Source organism: Gossypium arboreum, chromosome 11, assembly GCF_025698485.1.
Source record: "Gossypium arboreum isolate Shixiya-1 chromosome 11, ASM2569848v2, whole genome shotgun sequence".
NCBI lineage: Eukaryota > Viridiplantae > Streptophyta > Magnoliopsida > Malvales > Malvaceae > Gossypium > Gossypium arboreum.
The window spans coordinates 119987416-119999242 of record NC_069080.1 but is presented as its reverse complement, the minus strand read 5'-3'; the positions used below and the strand labels follow the sequence as shown (position 1 = coordinate 119999242).

Here is an 11827-nt window from a genome sequence, read left to right as displayed (position 1 = left end):
AAAAAGTGAATGGGTCAAAGGGTTGTAGCTTTTGTTTCTTTTTTATTTCCATTCAAAACGTCAACGCCGACACAATCCCACCGCATATTTATAAATGCAGATTCTAAATGAAGAAAAATATAGTTTAAATAGCTTCAAGGATAACCAAAGCAACCGCTTCATGAATGAAATGTTTTTGTGCTTTTTGGAAGCAATGAAAATCAAGTAATCAACTAATAACCTAACATTAATCAATACAGAGAACCTTATAGTCAAAGCACAAATTCATTCATTACTTTTTTTTTTTTCATTAATGAATAACACAGACAACAGCAGGGAGCAAGTTATGACGCTAAAGAGTTTGGTAACTTCAATAGCAAGACAAGTGAGGATTTAAAGCAAATTGTTGATGATGAAATAACTTGGAAGACTTGTTATTTCAATCTCAAGAATGAGTAATCGATGTTTGTATTTCCTCCAGTGTTCGCCCTTTCGTCTCGGGTACCATTGTTGCTGATAGGATGAAATTTGCAGCGCAGCAGACTGAAAATATAAAGAATGTCCCTGAAACAATGCCAATGGATATGCAGTCATTTGTAAGGTCAAGAAGCTTGTGAAATATTATGACAAAAATGAACAAGGCATGAATCACCTGTTGAGCTCCATTCGGTTAGGAAGTTAAAGTAGTATGCAACAACCCAACCAGTGCAACTGCCCATAAAATTACAGATGCTGCCTGCTGAACCTTTTACATTTATTGGAAATAACTGTGACACAAGTTCAATATGTTGTTGAAATCGATGAATGAATAACTAAACAAAGGCAAAATTTTATATTACTCGGATTCGGGTGTGAGTATTAGACGCTAGTATATTTCTCGTGTAGATATATTTAGTTTCTTCTAAAAGTTCTTTCATCTATTTCCAGCATCATATCTTCATACTCGTCCTAATGTCCCGATGTAGTTAGACATTGGTGTTGGATATGATTACGTTGAGACAAGAAATGAAGAACTAAAGCAACATAAAGGAAAACAATTAATTTATGGACCTCTGATAATAACAGCCATGGTATTCCTGAGCCAACTATATAAGATCCCGCGTACATCTGAAAACATAATCCAACATTTAGAATGGCTAAAGAAAGAGCAAGAAGAAAAAAAAAAAAAAAAAACTGGTAGGGGAAAATGGATTACTTACTAATAAGCCAATGAATGCCAAAGCAGGACTACCTTGATCCCACCAATTAGATTCCTGCTCATTGATCATTGTATTTCAGACATCATGACAGAGTAAAACGCAGTGCCAATATCAAAGGGAAGCAATAAAGGAAGATTTTAGCAGTAATGACCAAGATTCAAATATTGGTATGTTGTCAAGGCGTATAAACATGCAATAATTCATTATAGAATAATTTTTATTTTAAAAGGAGGAGGAGAAGTAAATGATATTTGATTAAGAGTTTTGGTATAATGTTGTAGGTAAAACATGAGTCGTATTTATAAAAAGTTTAATGCCTATTTATAATTTATCAAAATAGATACTTATTTGGATAGTAACATTTAAATTTTAAATATATTTTTATAAATTCTTAAATATATTTACAACTTTTTTATATTTTTAGTAAATTTTAAATAATTTGTTACAAAGTTTTATAATTTTTACAAGTTTTCTTTTACATTTTATAATATTATTAATTTTAATTAATTTCTTTTCGTTTATCATTTTTTATAATTTATATGTTTTTTATAGATTATATATATTTTTGAATTTTTATTTTTATATTTTTAAATGTTAATATACATTTAATAAAAGAAAATACTTATTAAAAAAATACTACGTGGCACTATATTATTAGTCACCAACTTTTTCTTAATGTCGGTCAAAAATAGACTAAAAACTTTAATTGAGGAAAACTTTAGACACCAAATTAAGAAATGAGTGTACTTTAAGCATCAAATTGAAAAAAATTAATAAATATCAAAGTGAAAAACTTTTTTTCTTACTAAACTTGTAGTGTTTTTTCTTCATCATTTTTGTTATTTAGATTTTGTTCTAATGATTTGTTGATATTTGAAGATATAATTGATGAATTTACTTGACATAACTCTCTTATCTTTTCTATAATATTTTTATATTATGCATTTTAATTGTTTTTTTGTTACTTTATGTTAATAGTTGATTTTATGGTTAAAATTTATAGTTAAGTGAATAGATTAATATGAATGTTGAGTTAGTTATATTTACTTAATATATTGTTAAGTTTTTGTTTAATAATGTTAAAAGGGATATTGTTAGTGCCAACTATAATTTAAGGAATTTTTGGCATTATAACTTGTGTTGTTTGATTGATATATGTTTTGAGTAAATTGATTTGAACTTTTAATTGCTAAATATTGAAGACTATTAGCAATTTATTTGAGAATACTTTATGTATAGGAATCGACATAAGTAAGAGTCAAAATTAGACTTTTAAGGTGTGCTTGGTCAGGTAGAAAAGTAGAGGGATGGAAGGAGTTAGTAGAAAAGTGGAAGAAAAATAAATTTTGAGTGTGCTTGGTAAAGAAGAAAAATGAGAGAAAAGAAATGACCATCCTAATACATAAAAATTAATCTTTTCAAATTGAGATGATGAGAAGAGAGAAAATAAGAGTGAAGTGCATGTTAGTTCAAAATTATGCATTTTCCAAATGTTTTATTTTCTTTCATTCTCTTTTTCAACTCAACCAAGCAATTGATGGAAAGAAATATTTTTTCTTTCCATTTTTCCATCTCTTATACCAAGCACAACTAATGAAAGAAAAATTATGTTTCCTATCCTTCTAGTTTTCTACCCCTTCAATTTTTTATCCTTCCAGTTTTCTTTACACTCTACCGAATAAGTGTTAAGGTCTGCTTAGTTAGGTGGAAAAGTGAAAGAATGGGAGACGGGAGTGGAAAAGTGGAAAGAACATAAATTTGGAATGTGTTTGGTTGGGAAGAAAAGTGAAAGTAAAGAAAATAGGTGGGGTGATTATTTTCTATCTTAATGCATAAAAATCAATACTTCCAAATTATATAATTTTCAATTATTTTATTTTCTTTCTTTTCACTTTTCAACTCTAATAAGCAATGGAGGAAAATAAAATTGTTTTTCTTTCTATTTTTTCACCTTTCCTACCAAGCACACATATCAAAAGAAAATTTATATTTTTCATCCTTCTAGTTTTCCGCCCCTTCATTTTTCCATCTTTCCAATTTTCTTTAAATGGAAAAGATGATCTTTAAAAGAGTTTGATTACTTGAAGATCTCTACTAGTATGCTGAATGTTGATGATGTTAAATCTGGAGCCTCAAGTGTAGTATATTTGTTTGTATACTTGTAATTTTTTTTCAAACAGATTGCTTAATAAAATTATTCATGAATTACATTAGAATCTTTTGTATATTGCGCTCAATTATTTTTGCATGCAAAGCAAAACATAAACGAATATTAGTTCACTAGTTGTCTAATGTTTAACTAATACTAAGTGGCATTACATTATCGTATTATAATATGGAAAGGCAATTTATATTAGTAGACGAACCTAAACATGTCCTTAGTCTAATCAGAAATGAGAAAACCAATTGACAGACTAATATGTCTTTTATCAAATCCAATTATGGATATTGTTTGCCTTGAGCATTAGAGTTAACGACTCTTAAAAGATAGAGACATAAATGTGACTGACTGGACTAATAATCCATCGAACTGAACCCCAAGCAGAATAGATCCTAAATTCGTTTTTAGATTTATTCACTTATGATGTTTATAGTGTGGCATATATTAATTCTGAGTGGATGATGGACTATGTATGCATAACTCGTATACTTTGATCTAAGTAAAAGTCTAAGTTCAAATAGATAAATAACCAAAAGCTGATGCGTTGGGTATACAACTTCTGCAGTATGTAACATCATTCACAATAGTGGAATTTATAGCCCAAGACATTGGTAAATGATAACTTTTCATTGGCATTACATGATAGATGAAAAATAAATATGGTCACGAGTCATTCATCTTTGTGATGAATGACTTAATTGCTATTTGATAGTAATTAAATATTCATGAAGAAAGATGTAATAGTTATCATGAGATAGAATAGGATCATATTGGGAGAGCTATTTATCCCAAAGAGATTAAGGATATCCTATTAAAGTAACACACTTATGACAAGGTTATTGGACGGGTACTGATCGAGTTGTTTTCGTAATGGTATGCCATTAGAGAGAGCTCAATCACAATACTATAGTGGAATGATGTCACATCACAAAATTAGTGCTAGAAGAAATAAGAATAAAATTTAGATTTTAAAGTATAATAAGAATAGGGTAAGCGAACTTAGAATGTGTTAAAAATTATTGTTGTTAAGAAATTAATAAAAAATGAGCCTTAGAATTGGTGGTTAAGTGCTAATCTTATATCTTAAAGGTCTTAAGTTCAAATTCCATTGATTGCACCCCTTTTTGGTTTTTTACCCAATAGCATTCCCTTATATCTCAAAATTGAAACCCTTTGTGCACTTTTAGTCAAAATATTTTATTTTCTTATTTTTACTTGCATAAAGTACTAAATTTTCAAACCAACCCAGACTGAAAACTATTTTTTGAATTATTAAAAAGGGTGGAAACCTGTTATGCGAACCCTTATGAATGCAAACATCTATGGAATTGTTGTGCGGATCCCTATGTGAACTATTAAGCGAACCTTAGGTGAATTGTCATACGATTCCTTAGTGGATATTATGCAAACCCTTACATAAACAGGTATACATGGGAACTTTGTTATAAATTGATAGATGAATTGTAGTCGATATGTGAACTTTCATGCAAACCCTTATATGATTTAGTATGTGAACCCCCATATGATTTAGTATGTGAACCTTTATGTGATTTAGTATGTGAACTCTTAATGAATGTTATCCGAACCCCTTAGTGTATGTTATGCAAACCTTTAATAAATGTCATGCTAACGCTATTGTAGAACTATTATGTGATCCCTTTAGCTGTTATGCGAATCCTTGTAAAACTGTTATGCGATCCCTCTAACTGTTATGCGATCCCTTATGTGAAACTGCTATGTGATCCCTTTAACTATGTATGCGAACCCATATGTATACTGTACCGCGAACCTTCATACAAACCCTATATGTGATTTAGTATGCAAAGCCTATATGTGCAAAGCCTGTATATTAGTATATTGATGCAAGTTTTTAATTCGCATGAAGAAATTATATATGTGAAATTGATATGAATGAATGCATGAATACATCTCATTTGATGATAGTATGAGATAATAAATGTGCTTGACAAGCATAGCATCGATTGTTGATAAATAGCATGATATGCTGAGTTTATATGCATAATTACATGAAATTGGGTATAAAGGACGAAAGAGTTCCATAGGAGAAAGTGACAATTTAAGTCTACACCGAAAGTCAGTACTACACGAAGTAGGTGGCAATGACATTGAAACTGAGTTAATCGAGATGGTAAGTTATTATAATAAAAGTCACTATCATGGATGACAAGTGAACGGTTATCGTCATCTGGAAATATGAGATGACTAGTTATTGATATGTGTTTTAGAGTGTTAAGCGATACTCGAGAGCGGATAGGATGGATGGGTGGGAACTTAAAAATTAAAATTGCATTGTATCGTGAACATAACTTAAAAATCAAGAACTTCTCATAGTACTGTGGCTGCCAAGCAAAAACACAAGACTATCCATCTAGTGATAAGCAATCAAGGCAATAGATTAAATTCATTTGAGCAAATTTCAAAAGGACCTGTGAATTTCTTCCAGCATATCTTAGGTTCCGTTGACCCACGGGTGGAAGGTTGTATAAAAGAATTTGTTAACATCCTTCAAGTCAATTTAGTTGACAATACCCTTTATATGCTCTCGAGAAATATCACCAAAGAGGAGATAAATTAGATAGCCCTCTTTGAGCAAGCTAGTGATAAAGCTCCAAGGTTAGATGGATACACTACTCACTTATTAAAGGTGGCTTAGAGAATGATTGAAGTGGATTTTATGGAGGTTGTGTTCTTTATATCGAGGGACCTTAATCTAGCTTTCAATCCCACTATTGTGGTTCTTGTCCCTACTTGTTAAATGACTACACACTTAACTGACTATAAACTTATTTCTTGTTGCTTCATTGTCGACAAGTGCATTACCAAGGTCATCTCCAATAGAGCTCAGTAGGATGGATCAAGAGTTACTTAACTACTCTGAGATTCTTAATAGCCATTAATAGGGAATTGATCGGCTACTTCAAGGGTGCAAACGGACTATGACAAGGAAACCCTGTGTCTCTCTACTTCTTTGTAATAACAATGAATGTACCCTCTCGATTTTTATGTGTAGTAGCCTTTTTGGGTGTTACTTCTTACCACCCAAAGTGCAAGAGAGTCAACTTGACTCAAATATGCTTCGCAAATGATCTTCTCATCTTCACTAAAGGGAACCTTAATTCGGTATTGGGAGTCCAAAGGCTTCATCTCTTTTATTCCTTTTCTACTTGAGCTAAATTTTTACAAAAGTGAGTTGTTTAGCAGAAGAATTCAGAAAACTGAATTAGAGTTGATATTGCAGACAACAAGCTTTATGCAAGGTACCTTAGCTATGAGTTCTCCAAAAATTACCATCAGAGACTGGGATCCTCTCATTGAAGATCACAATAAGGATGACTTGTTGGTTTGCAAGACATTTGTCTTACGCAGGTAGGCTGCAACTAGTCTAGTCAAATCTTTTTTAACCTTCACAACTATTGGTGTCGCTACGTTATACTCCATCAGAAAGTTATCAGCTACATTACTTAATTGTGTTCAAAATTCATTTGGTAAGGGCAAGTTGACTCAAGCAATAGAGCTAGAGCCTTTTGGAAATCCATATGCTAGCCTAAGTCGCTGGAACATAAGGATTTCATTTTTGGAATTGAACATGCATGCTCAAGCACCTCTAGTCCATGTTTTTACACGTTGGTTCTCTATAGATTGCATGGGTTCGCGCCTATACACTTAAGGCTGCAACATATGGAATGTAATACCACCCTAGAACTGCAGATAAAGTTTGAGAGAGATCTTAAAAATGAGATAATTAATTTTGAATCAAAATGAGGTTGGGGGAGGTTGGAGTTGGCCAATGTTAGGTTCAACTTACTCTACAATGAATGTTTGGAGCACAATCAGACCGAAGTAGCTGTAAGATGACTTGCATAAATAATTTGGTGCACTAAGCATATCCCTAAACATGTTGTTATAGCATACGCAAGGGTGATGACCAAATGTCAGCACGTGTAGTGATGAAGGGGAGATGTCAGATTCTCGGTCATTATATTAGTACCTTTAAGAGAAATGATAATCCTGTGAGGAAGCAACTGAAGCACAATCCAGCTGTAGACACCTAATAAACACAATTAACTCATTGTTCATTAACAACGCATTTTACTGAACATATTATTACAAAATGTTTATCCTTTGCTTACCAGTTGAAGTGGTCGCCTTCCTAATTTATCAATTAGGATTATACCCAAAACACCAACTATTGTCTGCAAAATAGAACAACAATTCTTTAGTTACTGAGACATCAACCCATCAATGGAGACTTTTGCTTCCGAAAATGACTGTGAAGCAAACCTGAGTGGCAGCCAGTGTGATGAGTCCAACCATGCTAGATAAACCTTTCAATTGTCACAAAATAGAATTTTATATAGTTGAACTATTCAAACATTTTCTTGAATTTTTTATGGAGATTGTTAAGACCAATGGTATTACCAGCTGAGACAAAGATAACACCAGAATAAAACGCAAACGCATTGGCTCCTCCCAAATTCATTAGGATTATCATTCCAACAACAGTCTGTAAGGAAAACAAGCGGTATATATCAATGGATTGTACAGAAAATATAAAGAAATTGATCAATTTCATCCAAATTACTTGTCTTACAAGCAATGGTCGAACATACTTCTTTTGAAATATTTCTAGAATTCCTTCCTTTGAGAAACTTTTAAGAGATTCCACATAATCCTGTAAAAGAGTAAGCTGAGACAACCAAAAATCGTGCAATTATTAAAGTTTAATACTTACTTTAAGTAATAAAAAATAAGGGTTACTTTTATTTCAGCTGCTTCATTAAAAATATCAGCTTTATTTCCCCTGAGGCACAGCAAAACATCTTCAAGCTCTTTGTCACGGCCAACTTTTGCCTGCACAGAAATACCAAATTGGAGATTTGAACTAAAAGAAGCATCCATGTAGAAACTAAAAACTGTACTTGTGAGGCATCTCTTCTAGGACAAAACCATGAGGCTTCCAGATAAAATCGATCAATATCTTACAGGTTTGGTGCTGTTTAGTAATGAAATATTCTGTTTTCCTATCAGTTCAATATTTAAGATGGGCATTACAACTTAGTTATAAAATTTCATAAAAAAATCAAACTAGACTCACCAGCCATCGCGGAGATTCTGGTATGAAGAAGAGTGGTAGCAATTGAAGTAGACCAGGAATCGTAGCTGTATGAAAAATCATTCTGGAACAGTTACAAAACTATCAGATTGTCTAACCAATTTCCTACGCCTTCAAGGAAATTTTAATTACCTATCAGAGCCAATGTGCGCCAACTGACAAAGGAACCGACAACATACATGAACGATATGCCCCAACCAAACGTTAACTGCAGAACAAGTAGTAGTACAAGAGCTATGAACCAATATGTTCAATGCAGCCTAGTGTTTGATTTATGATAAAAAAGTTTACCGACGGTATGACTGAAAATCTTCCTCTCACACTCTTTGTTGTTATTTCAGAAATATAGACGGGCATCTGTTTGAGATCGGAACGTAAATACGATTATCCATCGTAAGTCAACATTTAAACAACAAAGGAGTAAACAATGTATCAAAGAAAACTTGAGATGAGTTACCAAGTAAGTGAAAGTTCCTATTGTGAATCCTAATGATAGTCTTCCAAGGTCAAGCAACCAAGGGGACTTCACAAATCACAAAACAAATAAAAACATCATGTTATGGAATGAAAGCAAGCAATGGCAAATTGATCATAACAGCTTTTACTAATCTTGAAAATCTTCTAACTGATCCATCATTGTCTTAAAGTCCGGATCCTAGTTTATCTCCAACTTGGTACATGAATAGTGCATGAAAGAATAAGTAGAAGAGCTGAAACCTTTGTAAATGCTATGGCAAGCCAGCCACCGATGTAGAACAAATTCAAAATCCACATGGTCTGATTCAAGACATGATGTTAGAAAGTTTGTACGATACTAGCAAGTTGATATTCAGCAATTCTTGACAAAGCTTACCAATTTCCGACCAAGCAAATCTGTTATCTTCCCACTTACTGCAGAACCCAGAAGTGCTCCAATACTCAGTATTGAACCAAAAACTGAAAACTACATTCCAGGTGAAAGCTTCACTTATCAGATTCTTAAACCTTAAAACCAATATCTATCCTTGTAGACCTTTTTCAAGGCAAGCAATGCAAAGTGCATGTCAGCAGCTAGGTCAAAATCCGAACATAATTAGTTGTGGGGGGGGGGGGGTTGTTGTTTTACCTCAGCGACGGAAAGTCCCAAGTCTTCCATGATTGAAGATTCAGTAGGGGAAGAATATCCTACCTGCCATGCAATCAAACAAAATAACAAATTCGTATTGGGAAATTTTTTAAAAACTTTAAAATTGTTCTAAAAAAAACAAGTGAAAAAGCATATACAGCACAGCCAGAACCAAAGGAAATACAAGCTGCCACGAAGGTGCTAAGACCAAGAATGGTGGTAACATCGGAAACAGCCACCGACCCTCCATCCCCAAGACCACCATTTTCTTCATTGTAAACAAGGTTGTCGTTTCCTTGTCTTACAAGTAAAGACTCAGTTGCTTCGGTTCTTTGCTGTTCCATAACTCGTTTCACTTCAAAGACCCGTAAATGTATTATGTAACAGCATCAATAGTAAATTTCAACTTCAGAGTTTAAATTAGTCTGGGAATATTCAAGAAAGGAAGTTATTGGTCTCGGAATGGGAGAAAGTGGTGCAGATGCTAAAAATTGAATAATGAATATTACCTTAAAAGATTAGTTAAAAAGGTGAACGAATTAATTGTTTTTTGGGCAGTTAGGTTCAGAGCAGAGTCTGAGATTGGGACATCGATTCTGTCATAGTCGTAGATTAAACCATGATGACATACACTAAACTACAAATCAAGACCACGTGATTGTATTATTATTATTATTATTATTATTATTATTATTGGGTCGTGAGTGAAAATTTAGAATTACTAGAGTTGATAAATTTTATTTTATAATAAAATTTAATTTGATTTTTATTAAATTGAGTCAAAAAATTTATTGATGTTAAAATTTGTATTTCTTATTTAAATTCACGATTGAATTGGTTTCACGAATCAACCAAACACCAATTCGATTAAGAAATTACTAAACTACCATTACATATCATATATATAATATATAAAGTAACATATTGATCCAAACTTGAAAACAAATACATCTAGATAAGTATCAATAATATTATTTAAATTATAATGTATTGTTTTAATATTTGTTGGGATCGACCTGTATAAACAACGAAAAGTAAAATAGAAAAAATTAGACACAAATATTTTACGTGGAAAACTCCTCCAGAAAGGAGGAAAACCACAGGCAAAGGATGATTCGGCTTTTCACTAAATGAGTAAACAAACGAGAATATAATATAGAGAAAATAACCTAAATGTAGAACTTGTACATTACCCAAAACCCCAAATACAAAGCTCAAAATCTCAAAGAGCAAACCGGTAAATAAAACCCTAAATATCATAAGACACTTACAAAAAGGGTATCAAATACTCTCCATAATTATCATGAAACTCTAATAAAAACTCATATGTGACTGCATCTTATTGCCCTTAAAGAAAGTCCCTTTTTTTTAATTGGCATATCAAAATAGGGATACACGGCCCCTTTAAGTAGGCTAAATTTAGAGTCTAATCATACTAAAATATCCCTAGAATAATCAAAGTCTAATTGGGTAAAAAAGTCCTACTTGAAGTCTAAAACGTAGCTATCAAAATGAAGAACATGTTGTGATGTCCCAACATCCCTATTTGCATCATTACAACGTCATCCATCACGTCTTCCTGACGAGCCGACGCTTCTTGTCCCAACGTCGAATGTAACGACCTGGAAAATGTGTCTATGTTTTTGTAAATATTTAACATAAATATATGTTTACTTCAGTGGTTAAGCGTTATGGGTGTGTGAGAGAGGTCTTGAGTTCAAGCTTTACGTTTGCCAAATTTTGCTATTTTGGGGATTTAAGCCTTATCTTTGGTCAGTTGGCTTACATTAATTTGTCTGCTAATCCATATCAGAATGAGCCTGCTAGTTTTAGTGGTAAGAGAGTTAGTGTGTTGAAAGTCTTGTGATTGAACTCTTGTGTAAGTGTAAATGTTATTTTTTCTCGGTTTTTCTAGAAGAGTTGTGGGATTTGAATTTTAAGATAGTTGAGTTTGAGGGGTTAGTGGGGAGGAATTTGGGGGAAACTGATAATATTTGATTTTAATCTGTTTGATTTTTTTTTTCAAATTTTTATCTCTCCTCCAAAATTCCAAAAGTTTCTGACATGAGATTTTTTTTCTTTCTCCTTTCTGCTCTTTACCGTTTGCCCTTTCTCTGTCTTGTTGTCGACTTAAAATAGGCTTTGGCAAATGAACTAATTAATTAATGTTTTCGAAATGAATATAAAATATATGAGTTAAGTAACTGAAATGACCTCACGCAACTAAACCATTCTCTGTGACATTTCCG

The 11827-nt window shown here is 32.6% G+C and overlaps 1 protein-coding gene across 3 annotated transcripts; it reads right to left on the bottom strand.

Moving 5' to 3' along the window:
• Positions 1–245: 245 nt before the first annotated feature.
• Positions 246–10095, bottom strand: LOC108471027 (sugar transporter ERD6-like 15). 3 transcript variants are annotated; one of them, XM_053022226.1, is made up of 17 exons: positions 9737–10095; positions 9579–9641; positions 9327–9416; positions 9191–9250; positions 8931–8996; positions 8765–8830; positions 8606–8681; positions 8456–8520; positions 8119–8211; positions 7780–8032; positions 7642–7685; positions 7491–7553; positions 7349–7408; positions 1179–1232; positions 1030–1086; positions 632–746; positions 246–543 (listed from the first exon to the last, which is right to left on the bottom strand). In XM_053022226.1, the coding sequence occupies exons 1-17, from the start codon at positions 9920–9922 to the stop codon at positions 425–427; spliced, it is 1530 nt and encodes a 509-aa protein (XP_052878186.1). In that variant the 5' UTR covers positions 9923–10095; the 3' UTR covers positions 246–424. The 3 variants fall into 3 exon arrangements, with proteins under 3 accessions (XP_052878186.1, XP_052878188.1, XP_052878189.1); XM_053022228.1 differs by having other exon boundaries at positions 246–522; XM_053022229.1 differs by lacking the exon at positions 8931–8996.
• Positions 10096–11827: the final 1732 nt, after the last annotated feature.

Bases quoted from the DNA above. Each gene is read 5' to 3' on its own strand.
- LOC108471027 (XM_053022226.1), bottom strand. From the start codon at position 9,922: ATGGAACAGCAAAGAACCGAAGCAACTGAGTCTTTACTTGTAAGACAA. The intron at 8,212-8,455 runs GTGAGTCTAGTT...ATTTCTGTGCAG, and splicing joins CAGAATCTCCGCGATGGCTG to GCAAAAGTTGGCCGTGACAA. The intron at 7,686-7,779 runs GTAATACCATTG...GACAATTGAAAG, and splicing joins TGTTATCTTTGTCTCAGCTG to GTTTATCTAGCATGGTTGGA.